The following is a 21,483-nucleotide window of genomic DNA, read 5'->3' as shown; positions in this document are numbered from 1 at the left end:
TTTCTTTTTTTGAGATGGAGTCTCACTCTGTTGCCCAGGCTGGAGTGCAGTGGCACGATCTCAGCTCACTGCAACCTCTGCTCCCCCAGGTTCAAGTGATTCTCCTGCCTCAGCCTCCTGAGTAGCTGGGATTACAGACACCTGCCACTGCGCCCAGCTCACTTTTGTGTTTTTTAGTAGAGTTGGGGTTTCACCATCTTGGTTAGGCTGGTGTTGAACTCCTGACCTTGTGATCTACCTGCCTTGGCCTCCCAAAGTGCTGGGATTACATGTGTGAGCCACCATGGCCAGCCGGTGGATTCATTTTTAAGTGATGTTGAAATGGTGACTATTGGTATGTACTTGGAAGACTAAATGTGTAATACAGCTTATAGGAGGGTGTGATCTGTCTTTGTTCTAATTTCTTAGAACCTTGAGAGGAAAAAACTTCAATACAGAAATGAGTAGTTGTGGAAATATATTTGGTCCAAATAGATCTAAAATAAATAAGAATCAGCAAATGTTCAGTGACAATAGAGTGGATGGATGAATCTTAACGTAATGAGAAGAACCAATTTGTATAAGACTACATCTGTTATCCTCATAAAGCTTAAGAACAAGCAAAAATAAGCTATTTATGGTTATGTATGTATATGATAAGATTATTGTTTAAAGGCAGAGAAATGATAAACACAAAATTCAGTTTAATAGTTGCCTTTTGGGGGAAGCAAATAGATGCATGTATACCCAGTCATATTGGTAATGATCTAGTTCTTAAATTGTGTGGTGAGTTTATGGGTGCTTATTTTCTTATGTTTTATAACTTTCACAGCTTACATTTACTTACTACTATGCATCATGTACTACTTAAAATGTTTTTTAAAAGAATTTGGAGATTACCTATATTAAGTCCTCACAAGTGTAGCTTTCTGTGCCTTCTCTTTGATCCTTTGGAGAAAACAGATTAATTAGATAAATGCTGCTGCTGGTTTCATTAGGCTAATCATTTTCTCATCCAATCTTGTTCCTCTTTCTGTGTACATTATAAAATTAGTGGCACAGTCATTTCTCTGTGTTGAAACCTTCACTTTTTAAAGATTTGAAGTGGAAAAATCATGGACTTTGGAGTAAGACAAACCAGAATTTGAATCTTGAGTCTGTTAACGAGCTGTGTGCTCCTCAGTGTCCTCATTGATAAAATAGTTGCTCAATAAATATTTATTAATTGAATGATGAAGTTGCTACTTTGAAAAGATTTCATTCTATGTAGACAGATTTCACACCACGTTTATATTTGCATAACACTGAAGTCAAATATGCCTTTTTAGTAGCTCTTGCTATAAGTAATCAAATCTCATTCTAGGCTTTTTTCTTCTTCTACCTTTTCCTTTATAAAACTTCCTTTAAAAAGTACCATTTGCTTAGTCTTTCTAATTAGTGTACCTCATCATGCTAGTTCAGCCAAGGATACTCTCTACGAGAGTTAACTTTATTCTGTTCCAAGCTATGACTGAACTAAAGCTATAAATTTGGAATAGCATTAGTGTTGTAGAAAACTATTCGTAACAGTAACAGAGTGAGGTCCATTCTGCTGATGTATTTATAAAGTGAGAGTTTTCTGAGAGACCTTTAAAATATACTATATTTTCCAAGATAAGGGAAAATGAATATAAGCATATTCTGGATCTGCTAAGCTACTGCATTGTGCTTACATGCTGTAATCATGCTGATGCTAATGCTAGGTACAATGATTTTTATTTTGTGGATTGATTATAAAGAAACAAGTGGGTGAAATGTGTCAGGCCAAGTAAAAGTTAACCATTAAATAAGCATCCTTTGAATTACAGTAGATATTCAAAGTTATGTAATTTCTTTTAAAAACAGTGTGTCCTGCATTTTAAAAGAAGATTGGTGAAATTGTTAGTATTTGATGTAAGAAAAATGTGAAATTTAAATGCAATTCTTTTCTGCTTGTAAAAGTCAATAAAGTGTAAGAGAGGAAGGTATAATAGAGCCTTTTTGGCTGAGCATGGTGGCTCTCACCTGTTTATTTAACTTACAGTTTTTTGACTTCATAATAGTGTGAAAGCAATATGCATTCAGTAGAAACTGTACTTCGAGTGCCTGTACAACCATTCTGTTCTTTACCTTCAGTATAGTATTCAATAAATTACCTGAGATATTCAACACTTTATTTTAAAAGAGATTTTGGGTTAGATGATTTACACAACTATAAGTTAATTTAAGAGTTCTCAGCACATTTAAACTATAATGTTCAGTAGGCTAAATGTGTGAAATGCATTTTCAACTAATGTTTTCAATTTACAATGGGTTTGTTATAACATAATCCTGTTGTAAGTCAAGGAGCATCTATAAATTTTTTTGCCTGCAATTTCTTAAAAAGGCAGGAATGTTTAAAGCAAAAATTAAACACTATTATGGGATTATGTACATATAATATGTACGATGTCAGTGGCACAAAGCACAGAGGGAGTTGACTATAATGTTACAAGATTCTTACGTTTTACATGAAGTAGTACTGTATTATTATAACTCTAGATAGACTGTGATATATTAAAAAGGCATATTGTAATCCCCAGAGTAACCTCTGAAAATATGAAGAGGCTTACCTAAAAAACAAATAGAGGAATTGAAATGGTATATTTAAAAATACTGTTAATTCAAAAGAAGGCAGGTAAAAAAGAACAAAGGAACAAAAAAACAGATGGGGAAAATAGAAAACAACTATCTAAATGGTAGACTCAATCAGATAATTACATCAAGTTTAAGTGCAGTAAAAATGTCAGTGAAAAAGGTAGAGACTATTATCGGGCTAGATTTTTTTTTTTTTTTTAAAGCAAGTCCTAACTCTTTACTGTCTATAAGCAACAAACTTGAAAGTTTAAAAAAAAAAAAGTTGGGGGAAGATAGTCTAATAGAAGAGAAAACAAATGATCAATATCCAGAATGAAAGGGCAAATTGTACTTAGACGAAAGAGAACACAAACTATCAATATCCAAAATGAATGAGCAAATAGCACTAAAGATACTATAGATATTAAAAGAGATAATATCATTAAAGCCTTTATTCCAGTAAACTTGGGAACTTATACAAAATTGACAAATTCTTTGAAAAGTACAACTTAGCACAATGGCATAAGATGTAATAGAAAATCTGCATAATTAAGAAAATAGAAATTTTTACTAAGAATCTTCTCACAAAGACCCAGGCAATTTCATTGGTTAATTGTAACAAGAACACACCCATTCATGAGAAAATAAAACCCTCCACAAACTAAGAATAGGAGGGAACTTCTCATTTCTTTGAAAAACCTATAGATAATATATTTAGTATTGAACACTTTTTCTAAGATTAGGAACAAGGCAAGAATGTGCCCTCTCATCACTTTTATTCAACAAAGGACACACATAAAAACACCAACAAATGTTAAAAAGGAAAAAGTAGGGCCAGGCCTGGTGGCTCATGCCTGTAATCCCATCACTTTGGGAGGCGGAGACAGGCAGATTGCTTGAGCCCAGTAGTTCAAGACTAGCCTGGGCAACATGGCAAAAGCCTGTCTCTACAAAAAAATACAAAAATTAACCAGGTGTGATGGTACATGCCTGTAGTCCCAGCTACTTGGGAGTCTGAGGCAGATGGATCACTTGAGCCGAGGAGGTCAAGGCTGCAGTCACTTGCACTCCAGTCTGGATGACCTCAAAACAAACAAAAACAACAACAAAGAAAGGGAAAAAGTAAAATTAATGATTCAACAATGATATCATGTATGAAGAAAAGCCTAAAAAGTCTACAAAACAATTTTTAGAACTATTTAGCATGGATGTAGGACACAAAATCAGTGTATAAAGATCAACATATTTCTAAATTTGAGCAATAAACACCTGGAAATTGAAGTTTAATATTTTTCATTTATGATTACATAAAAATGCATATAATAATCTAGCTTAAGACATGTAAGACCTCTACAGTGAAAATTACAAAATGTTTCTTAGAGAAATTAAAGATGAAGATAAATAAGAGTATTAGTAAATGATAAATGAGATATTGTTAAAGTGTTAGTTCTCACCAATGTTTAGATTTAATGCAGTCCTTGTCATAATCCTAACAAACATTTCTTTTTAAGCTTTGCTTTTTTTATTTCTACTTTTTAAAATGGATCTTTTAAAAAAAGTTCAGTGGATGAAAACTTTTATATTAGTATCTGGTATTATCTTTATATTTTCTGCTTTATATTTCATTTTTCATGTAATCTAATTTTTCTTCTTTTTACTTTTTTGGGGGATGATCATTTATACCTGATTTAATTGATTTTATTTTTTTATTTTTATTTTTCAAGCTGAAGTTTTATTTAAAACTTAAAAGAAATGTTCCCCCAAAGTGCTGGTGAATAAAGTAAAAAGATATGATACAGTGCTCTCTTCCTATGTGTTAGCCAGCCTATCCAAGGACAGGGTACTATACAGTACTTAATGCTGGTAGAATTTCATAGTAGTTTAGTGTTAAAGATTATCTGTGCCTAGATTATGAAGAGATTCTCAGTGTGTGATGATTAGCTCTGGGTTTACACCTTGCTGGGAATGAACAAGAGCCCCTGCTCCTTAGCCATAGCCAAATCCCTTGGGCCCAAAGTTCTTTGCATAGCATCCTTTACAATAGATTTCACCTTCTTTTTCAGTCAGATTTGTTGATTCAAGACTCTTCCCACACTTTGCACGTCAGAAACAGTTTTTGTGCCAGGGCTTTCCAGCTCCAATTATCTTCTCGGCAGCATATACAGAATCCCCACATCTGGAACACTTCTCAGCACCTCCGTATTTCTGAGCAAATTTAGAAATGTTTGGATTTGTTGTAGGCCTGTGAGGCTGAATACTCTGGCTTGATGCCCAGCTTCTCGCCACTGTCCATGTTAAGCGTGCCAGCGCCCTGGTCGTAACCGTGGCCTTTTGGCCCGTACTTCTTTCCATAGCAGGATTTGCAATAAATAAATCTCTTCATCGTCAGTTGCCCCTGTTGTGCTATCTAAATTTTTCCTGCAGAGAAAGCAGCAGCGGTGGAAGCTCCTGCCGTCACGCTGCATCTCTTCTGCGTGGTACATGGTCCTTCCGCAGGCCGCCCACTTATTTCCACCGTCTCAGACAGGCATTTTGAGTCGGAGGCAGGAGCATGCACCGCAGGCAGAGCCCAGCGAGGCTGGGCTGGAGGGAGGGTCCAAGAGTATATTACAATATATTCTTGTAACAAACCTGTACATACACACCCTGAGTCTATAAAAAAAAAAAACAACGAAATCCCTTGTTTTTATTTTATAGACTCAGGGTGTATATGTGCAGGTTTGTTACGAGAATATATTGCATAATGGTGAGGTGTGGGCTTGTAGATGCCCATCACCCAAATAGTGAACATTGTACCCAATAGATAATTTTTCAGCCCTCACCTTCCTCCCATGTTCCCTGCTTTTGAAGTCTGTGTCTGTAATTTCCCTCTATGTTCATGTGTACCCATTGTTTAGCTCTCACTAATAAATGAGAATATGTGGTATTTGCTCGCTCGCTCTCTCCCTTCCTTCCCCCCCTTTTCTTTCTCTTTCTTTCTTTCTCTCTTTTTCTTTCTTCCTCTCCCCTCCCTTTCTCTCTCTCTCCCTCTCCCTCCCTCCCTTCCTTTCTTTCCTTTCTTAAGGCCTTACTCTGCCTCCAAGCTGGACTGCAGTGGCATGAACATGGCTCACTGCAGCTTTGACCTCCTGGGCTCAAGTGATCCTCCTGCCTCAGCCTCCTAAGTAGCTAGGAGGGACTACAGGTGCACACCACCACACTGGCCTAATTTTTAAATTTTTTGTAGAGACAAAATCTCACTGTGTTGCCCATGTTGATCTCAAACAATTCTCATGCCTTGGCCTTCCACAATGCTGAGATCACAGGTGTGAGCTGCCACACCCAGTTGATCCCCTCCCCTCCCCTCTCTTTTTCTCTTTTTCTCTTTCTCTCTCTCTCTTTCTCCCTTTCTTTCATTCTTTCATTCTTGACATGATCTTGCTCTGTCGCCTAGGCTGGAGTGCAGTGGTGCAATCTCAGCTCACCACAACCTCCACCTCCCTGGCTCAGGTGATCCTCCTCAGCATCCTGAGTGGCTGGGAATACAGACATATGTCACTGTCCCCAGCTTATTTTATTTATTTATTTTTTAAAGGTGGGACTTTGCCACATTGCCCGGGCTGGTCTTGAACTTCTGGACTCAAGCAGTCTGCTCAGCACAGCCTCCCAAACTGTTAGGATTACAGGTGTGAGCCACCATGCCTGCCCTGATTTTCTGTTTTTGGATTATTTCACTTAAGATTATTATTTCCAGCTCCATTCATGTTGCTGCAGAACAACATGATATCATTCTTTTTTATGGCTGTGTAGTGTTCCTTGGGGTATATATACACCACATTTCTTTATCCAGTCATCCATTGATGGGCACAGGTTGATTCTTAACTTTACTATTGTGAATAGTGCTGCAATAAATGTACAAGCACATTTTTTTTTTTTGATGTAATGATTTCTTTTCCTTTGGTAGATGCCCAGTAGTGGGATTGCTGGGTTGAATAGTAGTTTTATTTTTAGATCTTCAAGCAAGCATTTTATAGAAATTGAAAACTGATTTCAAAATTTGTATGGGAAGGCAAATGACTTACAGTAGCCAAAACAATTTTGAAAAAAAAGAAGGAAGTTGGCGTATGTACACTAACTAAACTTAGCATAAAGTGTTGGTAATTAAATCAGTGTGGTTTGGGCATAAGGAGAAATAGATAAATAGAATAAAAGTCCAGAAATAGACCCACAAAGATGCCAAAGAAGTTCAATGGGGATAAGAGAAGATTTTCTTCCCAAGTGGTGCTGAAACAGTGGGGGAAACACACACACACACACACACACACACACACATTGATCTTCACCTTACACTACGTACAAAAATTAATTTGAGATATATTTTCGTCCTAAATATAAAAAGTAAAATTTCTGGTGGGAAATATATGAGAATATTGTTACAATCTGGGGTAGGTACAATTTCATGCAAGACACAGAGAGCAAGAATTATAAAATAAAAAAATGATAAATTCCACTTCATCTACCTTTTAAACTTTTGCTCATCAAAAGATACCATTAAAAAAGTAAACTTTCACACAACTGACTGGAAAGCATTTAACAGACATATATCAGACAAAGGATTTATATTTAGGATAACAAAGAACTCTTACTACTCAACAGTAGAAAAACAAAAATATTATTAAAACAATGGCCCAAAGATTTGAACCAGTAATTAACAAAAGAAGATACACAAGTGAACAATAGCATGTTGTTAGACATTTTGGCAGTTTCTTATAAAGTTGAATAAATGTGCACCTACCCAATGATCCAGCAGTTCTACTTCTAAATATTTATTTAAGAAAACTGAATGCAATATAGCTAAGGAAAACAAAACAAAACTTGTAAAAAGTTGTTCTTAGAAGCTTTACTCATAATAGCTAAAAACAAACCAACTGTCCTCAACAGGAAAACATGGTTTATTACTATGATGGAATATTAATTAAAAACAAATGCTCTACTGATGTGCAACAGCCAGGGTGAATCTCACAATTATGCTGAGTAGAAAAAATAGACACAGGTACACATTGTATGATTCTAGTTATACGAAATTCTAGAATAGGCAAAAGTAATCTATGTTGGAAAAAATGAGAAAAGTAGAGTTGTGTATGGTATAGATGATGAAGTTGGATTCAGATAATCCATATGTTTTTAGGGATGTGAGTTTCAAGGATATAGTATGTGTTTGTTAAAACTGATGTCTATACACTTAATATTTGTGCTGCTTGCTATATGTAAATTTTACATTTAAAAAATTAGGTAAATATTAAACTTGAGCAAGAGATTTGCTTTCCATAGTAGTATGCGTTGGCACTTCTGAAACTAGTTTTTATGTTTCTAGGCTTGGTCAACTGAGTAAATGTATTGTGGATGATGGGAGCCAGTTTCTCACTTTTGGATGGAGGAATTTCAAATTTGTTGACTTGGCATTGGAGATGTCAATATGAAATCATAGTTTTAAAAAATATACATATTAAAGATAGAGGTAGATAGAAATGTTTTTGTGTGTGTGATGGGTGTTCCAGTTCTGTCCTCTGAGAGAGACTATAAGCAATGACATAAATAACAGTGAACACATTTAGTGCCCAGATTTTGGTGTCTAAATACCATTGTCCACTAAAAAGAGCTAGGTCTCATTGGAGAAAAAGCTGATTCCAAAGCTGGTGCAGGGAAAATTTTTTGTGTGTGCTGGAAAGTAAGGAAGTGCTCAAAGAGTTATGCGTACATAGATTAAACAGGAGCCAGGGTGAAGGGGGAGAACGGTCACATTGCCAAATCTGGGACAATTAAACATCAAAATGAATAATGATAGGAATGGCTTAAAATCCATTAACATAAAAATCTTTGACACTGTAGTGATATAAATGAATAAAGGAAGGAGAAGAGAAAGCCTTTTTTTGGAACATAATGCTAACTATTAAATATAAAACAAATGATCATTTGTGGCTCTTTATAAAATTTCTTATTACTACATTGGAGAAAACTGGAAGATAATGTCTTAATGGTCAAAATTTATATCGCTGATATTACAATACATCAACATCAAGTGCCTCAAGTTATGCTCTCACAAGGATGCAACATCACTTCTGTGATATTTATGCCAAATATGCATAACCTAATCATAGGGAAATATCAGATAGACCCAAATTGAGGGATAGTCCAATAGTCCACAAAAATGGCCTATAGTCTTGAAAAATGTCCAGGTAAAGGGAAACAAAGGTTGTGAAACTGTTCTAGAGGGAGAAAGCCAAATACAATGAGTGATCCAGGACTGGAACCTAGACTTGGGTGGACAGTTGCTATAAAGGACATTATTAGGACAAGTGATAAAATTTGACTACAGACTGTCAATAATGTATTGATGATAATATTGTAATTTTGATCATTGTGTTAATGAAATTGTTCTTAGCAAAACACATGGAGATATTTATGAGTAAGGGTGTACTCTGTCTCCAAGTTCTCAATGGTTTAGAAAAATAAGCATATATAATAAATATATGTGTATAGAGAGAATGATAAAGCACATGAGACAAAGTGTAAGCAAGTAGTAAATCTGGGTAAATGACAATTTTTGTTCTTGGAACTCATTTAAAGTTTATAATTACAGAAAAACTAAGTTACCCCAAAATGTATTGAATTTTTAAAAAAGTTAGTGGATGGTTTAAACAGTAGATTAGGTACAACTGAGTAAGGAGTTAGATAATTGGAAGATAAATCTGAAGAAATTGCCCAAAAGGCAGCTTAGAAAACAATGAAATGAAAGAGAAGTTTAGGGATGTGAAAGATAGAACAAGACAGTCTAAAATAATTTCTTAATAAAGTCTCAGAAAGGTAGAATGAAGGAGAGGCAGTATTTGAAGAAATACAGCTCAGTTTTTTTTTCAGAACTGATAAGACACAAATCAAAATAAAAGACTACCTTAGAGATAAGACTGTGCTATATTGTTTGGGATCTTTTTTTTTTTTTTTTTTTTTTTTTTTAAACAGGGTTTTGCTCTGTAGCCCAGGCTGGGAGTGCAGTGGCGTTATCGTGGCTCACTGCAGTCTTGACCTCCTGGACTCAAGTGATCTTCCCACCTCATCCTCCCAAGTCATGAGACCACAGGCACATACCACCACACCTGGCTAATTTTTGGTGGAGTTGGGATCTTCCTATATTGCCCAGGCTGGTCTCGAACTCTTGGACTCAAGAGATCCACCCACCTCAGCCTCCCAAAATGTTGGGATTACAGGTGAAATCCACTGTGCCAGGCTGTGTATTTAAACTCTTAAATATGATTGATGGAAATACCTTTTTTTTAAAAAAAAAAAAAAGAAAAGGTCTTATCTAGGAATTTTCAACCAAAATTATTTAAGTCCACAAAATTGGAGCATCATAAAAAATTGAAGGAACTAAATATATTCTTGAATTTGAGATTGGTGTTTCAAACTAAAAAATAAATGCAATTAATTGAACAAATCATTAATTTTTATAACACTTGTATGCCAATCACTGTACCAGGCTTTGGGGATTCAAATATGAATAGATATGTGCTATCTAGGAGTTTTAACTTTAATGGAAGAGATAGTTCAAGCATTTTTAGAACTCGTAACCTACCAGTTAACAGACACAGTGCTAATGATATAAATATCTTAGTCTGGGGAAGAAAAACAAACATAAATAGATTGTTTTAACGCTTAATTTAGTGAGAGGATCATGCACAAGTGTTGTTGAGTAGAGTTGAAGCTTCCCTAGTGCAAACTGGACAGTGTCAGGAGAAACTTCTTAGAGATTATTCTGTTGGAGTCTTAAAGGTATGGTAGATATCAGTGTTAGTTTTTTGTTATTATGTTTACTTTGTGAAATAATATTGATACAGAAAAAAGTCCATCACCATCTGCCATTTTTAATTCTGATAGACCTGTTTTTGAGTCTTTTCAATAGAGAGTCTTTCAAAGGACATACTGATGTCCTTCCTTTATATGTATGTATGTGACAGTACTTAATAACAGTATGGTCAATATGAAAGCATCTAAATGAGTGATTAGTAACAGTATTAGTGACTAATACTGTTATTAATTTGAACACAAGTGTAGGCTCGAATGAAAAGCAGAATGCAGAAAGGATAATAGATTCTTCTCCCTTCTTTGCTTATTCCCATGCATAGAATGGAAAATAAATCATTTCACATATCTCAGTTTACATTTAAGTAGTCACATGGAATGTGATTTTGGCCATTGCCTTTCATCAAAGGATTTCTAAGAATCTCATAAGCATACTCAGTAATCCTCTAAACACTCTTGTGAAGTTGTAGCTGGCAATATTATCATCTCTAATATAGTGAGGAATAAATGGAACCACTGAAATACTAAGTGATATTTTTATCTTCCACTCAGAAATTTCTTACTACTTTACAGGCCAGTGTTATTATCAACTTTATGAAGCTTAGTGAGGTTATGTGATTTGCCCAACCTTGGGGAAGAATTTGGCATAGCATGAAGGCTCCCTGAGTCTTAACTGCTTTACTAAGTTTGTTCTTCACCCCCCATCCCTCCCCTCAGTCCTGCTATTCAAAATTGTATTTAAACTAATGTTTTAAAAGTTCTATAAGAGAACCTCAAATCATATAATTTTGTGATCTTCTACTGTGTCGTTCCTGGTTTTTGATTAGGAATCAAATGATAGGGTTTTTTTTTCCTGGAATAATTTCTTTAATCGTGTAACTGGTGTTAGTCAGTAACGTTGTGTGATGAAACTAATATACTTCTTCTGTTCTGATGAACCAGAGAATTCTATTCAGGATACTACCATGTGTTAATCTAAATAGAAAAGAGGAGAACAGTCTTAGAGAATAATGTAATTATACAAACATAGTTATGCTCTCTGTATATAAAATTGCATGTCAAATGTTTTATATCTTTTTAAAATTCTCAACAGCAGCAATTCTGGTAGCAGCCAGAATTTTGATCCCAGTGAATCTAAACCTAGTACACCTAGAAATAGAATATAACTTGCAAATTATGAGCATAGGTGTAAATTTGGGTAAGTTGGAAGTTAGAAGTCACCTACAGAGATTATAAGGTGTGTTACCTATAAGAGGGAGGTAATTAGGACACAGTAGGTAGATATCCGTTTTAAAAATTATCTATTTTTAAATTGTGCTAAGTTATACATAACAAAATTTATTATCTTAATCATTTTTAGGTGTTTAATTAAGTGATATTAAGAATGCTTACTTTGTTGTACAACCATCACCACCATTCATCTCTAGAATTTTTTTCATCTTGTAAAACTGAAACTCTCTACCCATTAAACAGTAATTTCCCATTCCTCACTCCCTCTAGCCCCTGGCAACCACCATTCTATTTTTGTCTCTGTAAACTTGACTACTCTCCTATGACTGGAATCATAATATTTGTCCTTTTGTGACTGGCTTATTTTACTTAGCATAATATCTTCAAAATTCATCCATGTTGTAGCATGTGTCAAATTTCCTTTTTTAAAGTTGAATAACATTTCGTTTTATGTATATATCACATTTTGTTTATCTGTTCATCTGTCAGTGGATATTTGCATTGCTTTTCTACCTTTTGGCTATTGTGAGCAATGCTGCTATGAACATTGGTGTACAAATACCTGTTTGTGTCCCAGCTTTCAATTATTTTTGAAAGTGGAATTGTGGAATCATATGGTAATTCTATTTTTAATTCTTTGAGGAACTGCCATATTGTTTTCCATAGGTACTGAACCATTTTACATTTTCACCAGCAGTGCACAGGGATTCTAGTTTCTCTACATCCTCACCAACACTTGTTATTTTCTGCTTTTTTTTTTTTTTTTAATAGTAGCCATCCTAATAGGTGTGAAGAAATATCTCATTGTGGTTCTGATTTGCATTTTGCTAATGAGTAGAGATGTTGAGCATCTTTTCATGTCCTTATTGGTCATTAGTGCATCTCTTTGGAGAAATGTATGTTCAAATCCTTTGTCCAATTTTGTGTGCTCACTTTTTAAAACCAAGATAGCAACCACAGGAGCTGCTTATAACTTTACAGAACTACCAAAAAGATATCACTTTGGTTAACTAATACTGGTAGCAAAAGAGTAAATATTTTAGGAAAATACTCACTTAACTAATCAGATTTTACCTACTCTTCCTTCATGTGTTTCATCTGTCTCCTCTATTCCTACTAACAGTTTCCTAATCAATTTATTATAGTCTCATGATTGTGTTGTAAAAGCGTGGTTGGCTCAGTTCTAACAGAATGTTAAGAATAAATAGTCATAAACTCTGTAGTGGGTTTGCTCTTCTTTCCTCTTCTTTAATTCCCTTCCCCCAGTTCAATAAAGATTTATTATGCCCAGGACTTGAGATCTGAGTTTCTCTCCCTCAAGATGTATGTTGGTAGGCAAGTTGCACAAACTGTTTTCCCTACTGGCTGAACTAAGTGATTTCTTAGATTTCTTCTTGTCTTGTCTATTAGATCTTTTAAGGATTCTTTTAAGTATTATAACTTTTGTTTATTAGATGTGTGAATTACCTGAATACTACATTGCCCTCAGTAAATAATATTTTTAGATTCTCACCAAGCATAAAGTGGGAGATGACAGCCTATTTTAACTCAGCTAACTTTCTGATTTGTCCTTTTTTATGTATTTCCTTGGGTTTCTTAGATGAACTTGGGGCCTAATCTCTAAACTTCTTAAAAGCAAACATTTATTTACTTTCTCTAAGAATTAGCCATTGATAATAAAGCAATATTTTGAACCGTTAATAACAGGATGGAATTTGTTTCCTTCTAAAAGATAGTATTGCATTTTGATAGCATTTAGGAACAAAGGATAAGAAATACTGTATTGCTTAACTTTAGTTTTTTTTAATTTCTGTTTTCTTTTTTAAATTTTTTAAATGAGACAGAGTTTCCCTTTTGTTGCCCAGTCTGGAGTACAATGGCACAATTTTGGTTCACTGCAACCTCCACCTCCTGAGTTCAAGCGATTCTCCTGCCTCAGCCTCCAGAGTAGCTGAGATTACACCTCTGGCTAATATTTTGTATTTTTAGTAGAGATGGGGTTTTACCATGTTAGTCATGCTGGTCTCAAACTCCTGACCTCAGGTGATCCACCCGCCTTGGCCTTCCAAAGTGCTGGGGTTACGGGCGTGAGCCACTACGCCCAGCATAATTTCTATTTTTGAAGTGTTATAAATACCAGAACATCTTACATACCCAAATAGGGCAATACATATTCCAAAGCTAAATATAAATGTTTAAAAATTGTCTGCATTTTAATTTGTTTGTACCTCTATTCTCTTGCCTCATTGGGAAATCAGATTAAATTGATATTAAGTGGATTTCTAAAAGTATAAATAATTCTTTAAACTAGTTCAATCTCAAGAAATAATGTTGTGATAGGCCAATGTGGATATAATAGCAAAATAGTCTGCTTTTAGAATAGATTAAATTTTTGTATTTAATGTTTATTATTCAGTAATTTTCTTAGGTTGACCAATCTCTTCTATTTTTTCTTACTCCTTTCTTTGTAAATCAGTAGTTATTTATGAATAGTCATTTTCTAATATCAATACAAACTTTTGGGGGATTTCTGTAATACAACCTTTATAGTACAATCTTTTTGCTTTATGTTCTAATTCTTTAATATTTTAATTCTATTTCTCAGGAATCAAGAAAATACTTTTAACACTGTATTTGTCACTGAGAAAGCTAGTTTAAATTTATATTGACCTTTTTCTCCTTTGAGCATTTAGTCTGCATTCAATAAAATGTTGATGACTGCTCTTTAGAAGACAGCTGTATGAAATAAAGTATTATAAATATTCTGCTTTCCTTTCTAAGCATTGTCACCAACAGCTGGGCATCCAGTTTAGCAGAACAGATTTTGCACACAGAGAGCCTGGCATGTTCCTGAATCAGTTTAGTGAAGGAAACAAAAAATAGTTTCTTATGGATTGGGGACTTATAAAGACATAGAGCATCTGTTCCTCAGTTAAGTCATAGTCTGCTTGCACTGAATCATGTTTAAAGCTAGACTAATGTGCAAAACTTTTTTTCTCTTTGCTCATACCTTTAACCCTAGTGGACTGTTTCTGTACTACACTTTCAGCAACTCCACTGAAAGTGTATAAATTATTTTGCTCGTATGTATGATATTGTAATAGTGGTATTTTAAAGCAGACACATATATAACTTTATAAGACTTTTTATAGTATGACTGGTGTTTAAATTGTATGGTAGTCCATGTATCTATAACTGCATATGTTTTTTAAAGTAATTCATTTAAATATTTAATTATGATCTCATTTAGAGATATGCAATTAGAATCAAACTTGTCATCATAAATGATTGCTTTCTTCATATGGTATTCTGCTTTAATAAATAATATAAAATTGGTTGGCAGAACTAACGAATAAAGATTACTATCTAATAATAAAGATTATATATAATATATAATATATATTACGTTAATAACTATACAATGTTATACTGTATTAATATATTAAGATATATACACAAAGATTATATATAATTAATATATGTTGATATTAATATAATTAATATATAATCTGTGTATATATATATTCTTTTTTTTTTTTGAGACGGAGTTTCGCTCTTGTTACCCAGGCTGGAGTGCAATGGCGCTATTGCGGCTCACTGCAACCTCCGCCTCCTGGGTTCAGGCAATTCTCCTGCCTCAGCCTCCTGAGTAGCTGGGATTACAGGCACGCGCCACCGTGCCCAGCTAATTTTTTGTATTTTTAGTAGAGACGGGGTTTCACCATGTTGACCAGGATGGTCTTGATCTCTTGACCTCGTGATCCACCCGCCTCGGCCTCCCAAAGTGCTGGGATTACAGGCTTGAGCCACCGCGCCTGGCCTATATATATTCTTAATTATTGAGCTACTTTAAATAAAGCATGTCAAATCGAAAATTTCTTTAAATTTTTGTTTGCAGTGTTAAAAGATCACTGAAATTGGATGGCCTGTTAGAAGAAAATGTAAGTATTTGCTTAAGAGTTTGTCATTGCATAAGATTGTGTTAACTACTGATTTACCTTGTTAAATATTAAAATTATCAAGACACAATGTGATATAATTGTGATTGGTACACCATTTTCTGCACGTAAAATATTTTAGTTTTTGTAAATCTAGTATGTGGAAATTTCTGGCCAGTGTGAGGTATTCAGTTAAGAAACAAATTAATTACTTAAAAACCTTAATGAAATAATTTAATAGAAATTAATTCACTATTTGTGGAAAAAAATAATCTGCTACTTAAATGTACAAGAAACAATATGGGACAATGACAGTACTTTTAATCTGCATACTATAATCTCCTAAAATGAAATGAAAACATTACCAGCATTTTTATATCAAAAATGTAATTACTTTCCCCAGCTATGCTGGCATGGATTAAACAGCATAATACTAACATTGTAATACATTGCACCATGGTTATCACAATGAAAATTAAATTGTACTGTTGCCATTACTTTTTGTAAATTGAGTTGTAGCACATTCCCAGTGCCAGCATATCATGACATATGTTAGTTTATTATCTTTTCATACTAACTATGGATCTAGATACAAACACTAATACTGAGAGACTTATGACCTCAGTAATCTTAAATACAGGTAAGTTGATGAGAAAGTAAATTAAAACAAATAGCTAGTCAATAAATAGGCTCCTCGAAATTCACATATAAATACCACTTAAATAAATGGGTTTCATATGGAATTTTTCTTTGGAAGACTCACTGGTATTTAACAAAACAGAAATTTACCATTTAGAAAACTTCCTACATGTTTTTAAAAAATTTTTAAACAAAGGTGGCAAAGTGCTGCAATGACACTAAAAAAATCATTAACAGTATAATTAGCAATTTAGAATACCATTATCCAACTTGTTCTGTGCAGAATGCAGCTGTGACTGTAATTCTGCATCTGTTTCTTTGGTCAGAATGGTATTTTGGTAGATGAGTAGTCCAGCTTGAAATGAAGTACTGTTCTTTCCTGCCCCAAAGCTGTTCTTTGGGAGATGGTAGCATTGTTTAAATGGAAAAGTATGACCATTTCAGAATCCGTTCTCTTCATGAAGTAAATTGTCATCATGGCAGGATTTCTATATATTTTTTCTTCAGATGAAGATGTGTCAAGGTAGCCAGTGCCACAGCTAATATCCTGTATTAGAAAAATGCATTGTTATGTTTGGCCCAGTTCTGTACTTTTAAACAGAAATTAAATTGATTTAAACTTGTACCAACTGATTTAGTAGTACCAATTGATTTAGCTTGGTACTACATGATCAGACTTGCCTGAAGGAGGTTCCTAGCCTGGGCCTTTCTATTTCCTGACCAATATCTGGATTTTAAGCTTTGTCCTCTTGCCTTATCATTTGTTTGTAGCTCTATATTTACATCTTAGAGCTAACAGCTTTTGTTCTGTTCTGGTGTTAAGTCTGGGCTTCTCTCCATGGCTACATACACACTTCACCTACCATAGTAACAATTTAGCCCTGAAGCAACCTGGCTCCCAGTTATCTACCCACGTGGTCCATGGTCCCATTGAGGCTGCCTTCGCCCATGTAAAAGGAAACTGGCCTTTAAAAATATATACCTACAATTTTAGGAGTACTTAATTGTTATGAAGCTATAGTGGAACTAGTAGTAACTTTGTGGTCATTTTACCTTATCAATATGTTGCTGAAGGAGGAAGACTCTGGTGTCTAAGGGAAGGAGATGACCCTTATATGGCAGTTGGTTGAGGTGGAACCTGTTCATCATAAGCAGTGGCCATATCCAGAGATATTTGGAACTCCTAACTTCTAGTATTCCTAATGCAGCTACAGATCTTCATGGAAATTAATGCTCCATGATGTTTGGACAAGGCTCAAATGCCATTTTCTTATGCCTCTTGATATGGTTTGGCTGTGTCCCCACCCAAATCTCATCTTAAATTGTACTCCCATAATTCCCATGTGTTGTGGGAGGGACACCCAGTGGGAGATAATTTGGATCCTGGGGGTGGTTTCCCCCATACTGTTCTCGTGGTAGTGAAAAGGCTCACGAGACCTGGTGATTTTATCAGGGATTTCCATTTTTGCATCTTGCTCATTTTCTCTTGCTGCTGCCATGTAAAAGGTGCCTTTTGCCTCCCGCCATAATTCTGAGGCCTCCCCAGCCGTGTGGAACTATAAGTACAATTAAACCTCTTTTTCTTCCCAGTCTTGGGTGTGTCTTTACCAGCAGCATGAAAACAGACTAATGCACCTCTTCTAATGGGGGAAGCAGAGAGATGGACCATACCCTGGGTTCTTCCTATAATATATGGAATGTATACTGCCAGTACTACGATTTGCTGAGCCTCACAAATTGTTCAGTGTTGAAAGGAGGTGAACAAGGTTCCATTTTATTATCTACAATATTTGGGCTGCTTGAGTTGTTGCTCTCCAAGCATTGTTTCTAGATGGATTTTCAGGAATAAAGATGAATAATATATTACAAACTGTTGCTGATGGCAGTCCAGATGAATTTATATGGACAACTGGCTACCTGGCCATATACTGATCCAGCTTGACCCAGTCTTTTTCAGTCCACTTCAGAGAGGGAATAGAAGATGCTACAGTTGGGAAGAGAAGAGCATACTTCTTACCAAGGCCAGCTCAACAGTAGTGGTGCAGGTTTTGTTGGGGAGGTTTACTGATTTATGTATAGATACCCAGCCTAGAGTACTCCATTACTATTGATAAGACACCTTTATTTTTTTCTTTGAGACAGGGTCTCATTCCTTTGCCCAGACTGGAGTACCATGGTTTGATCACAGCTCACTGCAGCCTCAACCATCTGGGCTCAAGCAATCCTTTCACCTCAGCCTTCTGGGCAGCTGGTACTACAGGCATGGACCTCTATCCTCAGTTAATTTTTTGTATTTTTTTTTTGAGTTTCACTACATCGTCTAGGCTGGTCTCAAACTCCTGAGCTTAAGCAATTTGCCCATCTTGGCCTCCTAAAGTGCTGGGATTACAAGTGTGAGGCACCATACCTGGCACTAAGACACTTCTAAGTCAGATTATTCCCATGGCCTAATGTCATCTGTCCAATTCTAGAACATTTCTCTCACCCCAAAAAGAAGCCCCATTCCTGTTAGCAGTTAGTCTCAATTTCCTCCTCTCCCCATCCCCTGGAAACCACTAATCTACTTTCTGTCTCTACAGATTTTCTTATTCTGAACATTTCATATAAATGGAATCATAATTTTATGTCTGGCTTCTTACATTTAGCATAACATTTTCAAGATTCAATTTACCTATTTTTTCTTTTATTGTCCTTTTGATGTCATGTCTAAGACACTGTGTTTAATCCATGGAAACAGATTTTTATCTATGTTTCTTTCTAAGGGTTTTATGGTATTAACTTTTTCATTTAGGTCTTCCATTTTGAGTTAATTTTTGTACATTGTACAAGGGTAGGGACTAGATTCATTCTTTTTTTTTTTTTTTTTGGAGACAAGGCCTCGCTCTGTTGCCCAGGCTGGAACACAGTGGCATGAACTCAGCTCACTGCCACCTCCACCTCCCAGATTCAAGCAGTTCTTCTGCCTCAGCCCCTGAGTAGCTGGGATTACAGGCACATGCCACCATGCCCGGCTAATTGTTGTATTTTAGTAGAGTCAGGTTTTCACCATGTTGGCCAGGCTAGTCTCAAACTTTTGACCTCAGGTGATCTGCCCGCCTCAGCCTCCCAAAGTGTTGGGATTGTAGGCATGAGCCACTGCACCTGGCCTAGATTTATTGTTTTGCATGTAGATATCTGGGTGCTGAAACAGATACCCACATGTGAAAGAAAAAAAAGTGAATCTAATCCCTACCATTTGCTAAAACTACTGTTCTTTCCTTTATTGAACAGCCTTGGCACCTTTGTTAAAAATCAAGTGATCATAAATGTATGGATTTATTTCAGAATTCCCAGATAAATTCCATTTGTCTATCTATATATATATATGTGTGTTTATGTTACTACCATGTGGTCTTCATTACTGTAAGTTTCTAAGATTAAAAAACATAAGTTTGAAATCAGGAAGTATGAGTCCTCCAACTTTGTTGTTCTTTTTCAAGATTGATTTGGCTATTCCATATCCTGTGTAATTCCGTATGAATTTTGGAATCAGTACACTTCTGAAAAAGAAAAGGAAATGGAACTTTGTTAAGGATTACATCAAATTTGCAGATTCAGTTGGGAAATTTACAATCTTAGCAATAACAGTAAGTCTTCCAAACCATGAACGTGAGATATATTTCTAATACTGCTTAATGTGTTTCAATAATGTTTTATAGTTTTCAGTATGTAAGTCTTGTACTTTTTTGATTAAATTTATCCCTACATACTTTATTGTTTTTATGCTATTATCAATGGAATTGTTTTATAATTTCATTTTTAGATTAGTCATTGCTAATGTATACAAATACAACTGATTTTTACATATGGATTATATATTCTGCTGTTTACTGAACTGATTTATTAGCATTAGTAATTTGGGGATTTTCTTTTTTTGAGATGGAGTCTCGTTCTGTCACCCAGGCTGGAGTGCAATGGTGCGATCTCATTTCACTGCAACCTGCACCTCCTGAGTTCAAGCGATTGTCCTGCCTCAGCCTCCCGAGTAGCTGGGACTACAGGTGCGTGCAACCATGCCTAGCTAAATTTTGTGTTTTTAGTAGAGACAGAGTTTCACCACATTGTCCAGGCTGGTCTCAAAACTCCTGACCTCAGGTGATCTGCCTGTCTCGGCCTCCCAAAGTGCTGGGATCACAGGCGTGAGCCATGGCTCCCTGCCCTATTTAGGGTATTCTATATATAAGATCATGACATCTGCAAGTAGGGATAGTTTCCCTTCTTGCTTTCCAATCTATGCCTTTTATTTCTTCTTCTTGCCCATTGCTTTGGTCAGAACCTCCTGAACAATGTTAAGTAGAAGTGGCAAGAACAGACATCCTTTTCATCATTAAGTGTGATGTTAGCTCTGAATTTTTCATACATGTCTTTTATCAGACTGAGAAAATTCTGTTCTATTCCTAGTATGTTGATTTTTTTTTTTTAATTGCGTTTTAGGTTTTGGGGTACATGTGAAGAACATGCAAGATTGTTGCATAGGTACATACATGGCAATGTGGTTTGCTGCCTTCCTCCCCATCACCTATATCTGGCATTTCTCCCCATGTTATCCCAACCCAACTCCCCACACCCTGTTGTCCCTCCCCTAGTTCCCCACACACAGACCCCAGTGTGTGATGCTCCCCTCCCTGTGTCCATGTGTTCTCATTGTTCAACACTTGCCTATGAGTGAGAACATGCGGTGTTTGATTTTCTGTTCTTGTGTAAGTTTGCTGAGAATGATGGTTTCCAGGTTCATCCATGTCCCTACAAAGGACACGAACTCATCGTTTTTTATGGCTGCATAGTATTCCACGGTGTATATCTGCCACATTTTCCCTGTCCAGGCTATCATCTATGGGAATTTGAGTGGTTCCAAGTCTTTGCTATTGTAAACAGTGCCACAATGAACATTCATGTGCATATGTCCTTATAATAGAAGGATTTTTAATCCTTTGGATATATACCCAGTAATGGAATTGCTGGGTCAAATGGAATTTCTATTTCTAGGTCCTTGAGGAATCGCCACACTGTCTTCCACAATGGTTGAACTAATTTACACTCACCAACAGTGTAAAAGTGTTCCTATTTCTCCACATCCTCTCTAGCATCTGTTGTCTCCAGATTTTTTAATGATTGCCATTCTTACTGCTGTGAAATGGTATCTCAGTGTGGTTTTGATTTGCATTTCTCTAAAGACCAGTGATGATGA

General features: G+C 35.6%; 1 protein-coding gene and 1 pseudogene across 8 annotated transcripts in view; one reads left to right on the top strand and one right to left on the bottom strand.

The window, feature by feature from the left end:
* ITGB3BP (integrin subunit beta 3 binding protein) overlaps positions 1–21,483 on the top strand; it is an 88,595-nt gene that overhangs the window by 1,454 nt on the left and 65,658 nt on the right. For 6 of the 8 annotated variants that reach the window (XR_010341203.1, XR_010341202.1, XR_001105722.2 and 3 more), the window contains exons 2-3: positions 15,578–15,620; positions 19,736–19,882. The exons of 1 other annotated variant lie outside the window; for it this stretch is intronic. Coding sequence is in view for 3 of the 7 variants with exons in the window: in XM_012442510.2 (XP_012297933.1) it covers positions 19,772–19,882 (111 nt within the window). In the remaining 4 variants the exon portion in view is untranslated. The remainder of the gene's footprint in view (positions 1–15,577; positions 15,621–19,735; positions 19,883–21,483) is intronic. One more of the 8 variants, XM_012442511.2, reaches the window with a different exon arrangement.
* On the bottom strand, positions 4,537–5,493 carry LOC105710150 (cysteine and glycine-rich protein 2-like; annotated as a pseudogene).

This window comes from Aotus nancymaae, unplaced genomic scaffold (genome assembly GCF_030222135.1).
Source record: "Aotus nancymaae isolate 86718 unplaced genomic scaffold, 86718_ANA_hifiasm-v0.15.2.pri h1tg000007l, whole genome shotgun sequence".
NCBI classification, from domain to species: domain Eukaryota; kingdom Metazoa; phylum Chordata; class Mammalia; order Primates; family Aotidae; genus Aotus; species Aotus nancymaae.
This window is presented reverse-complemented; position numbering and strand designations above follow the sequence as displayed.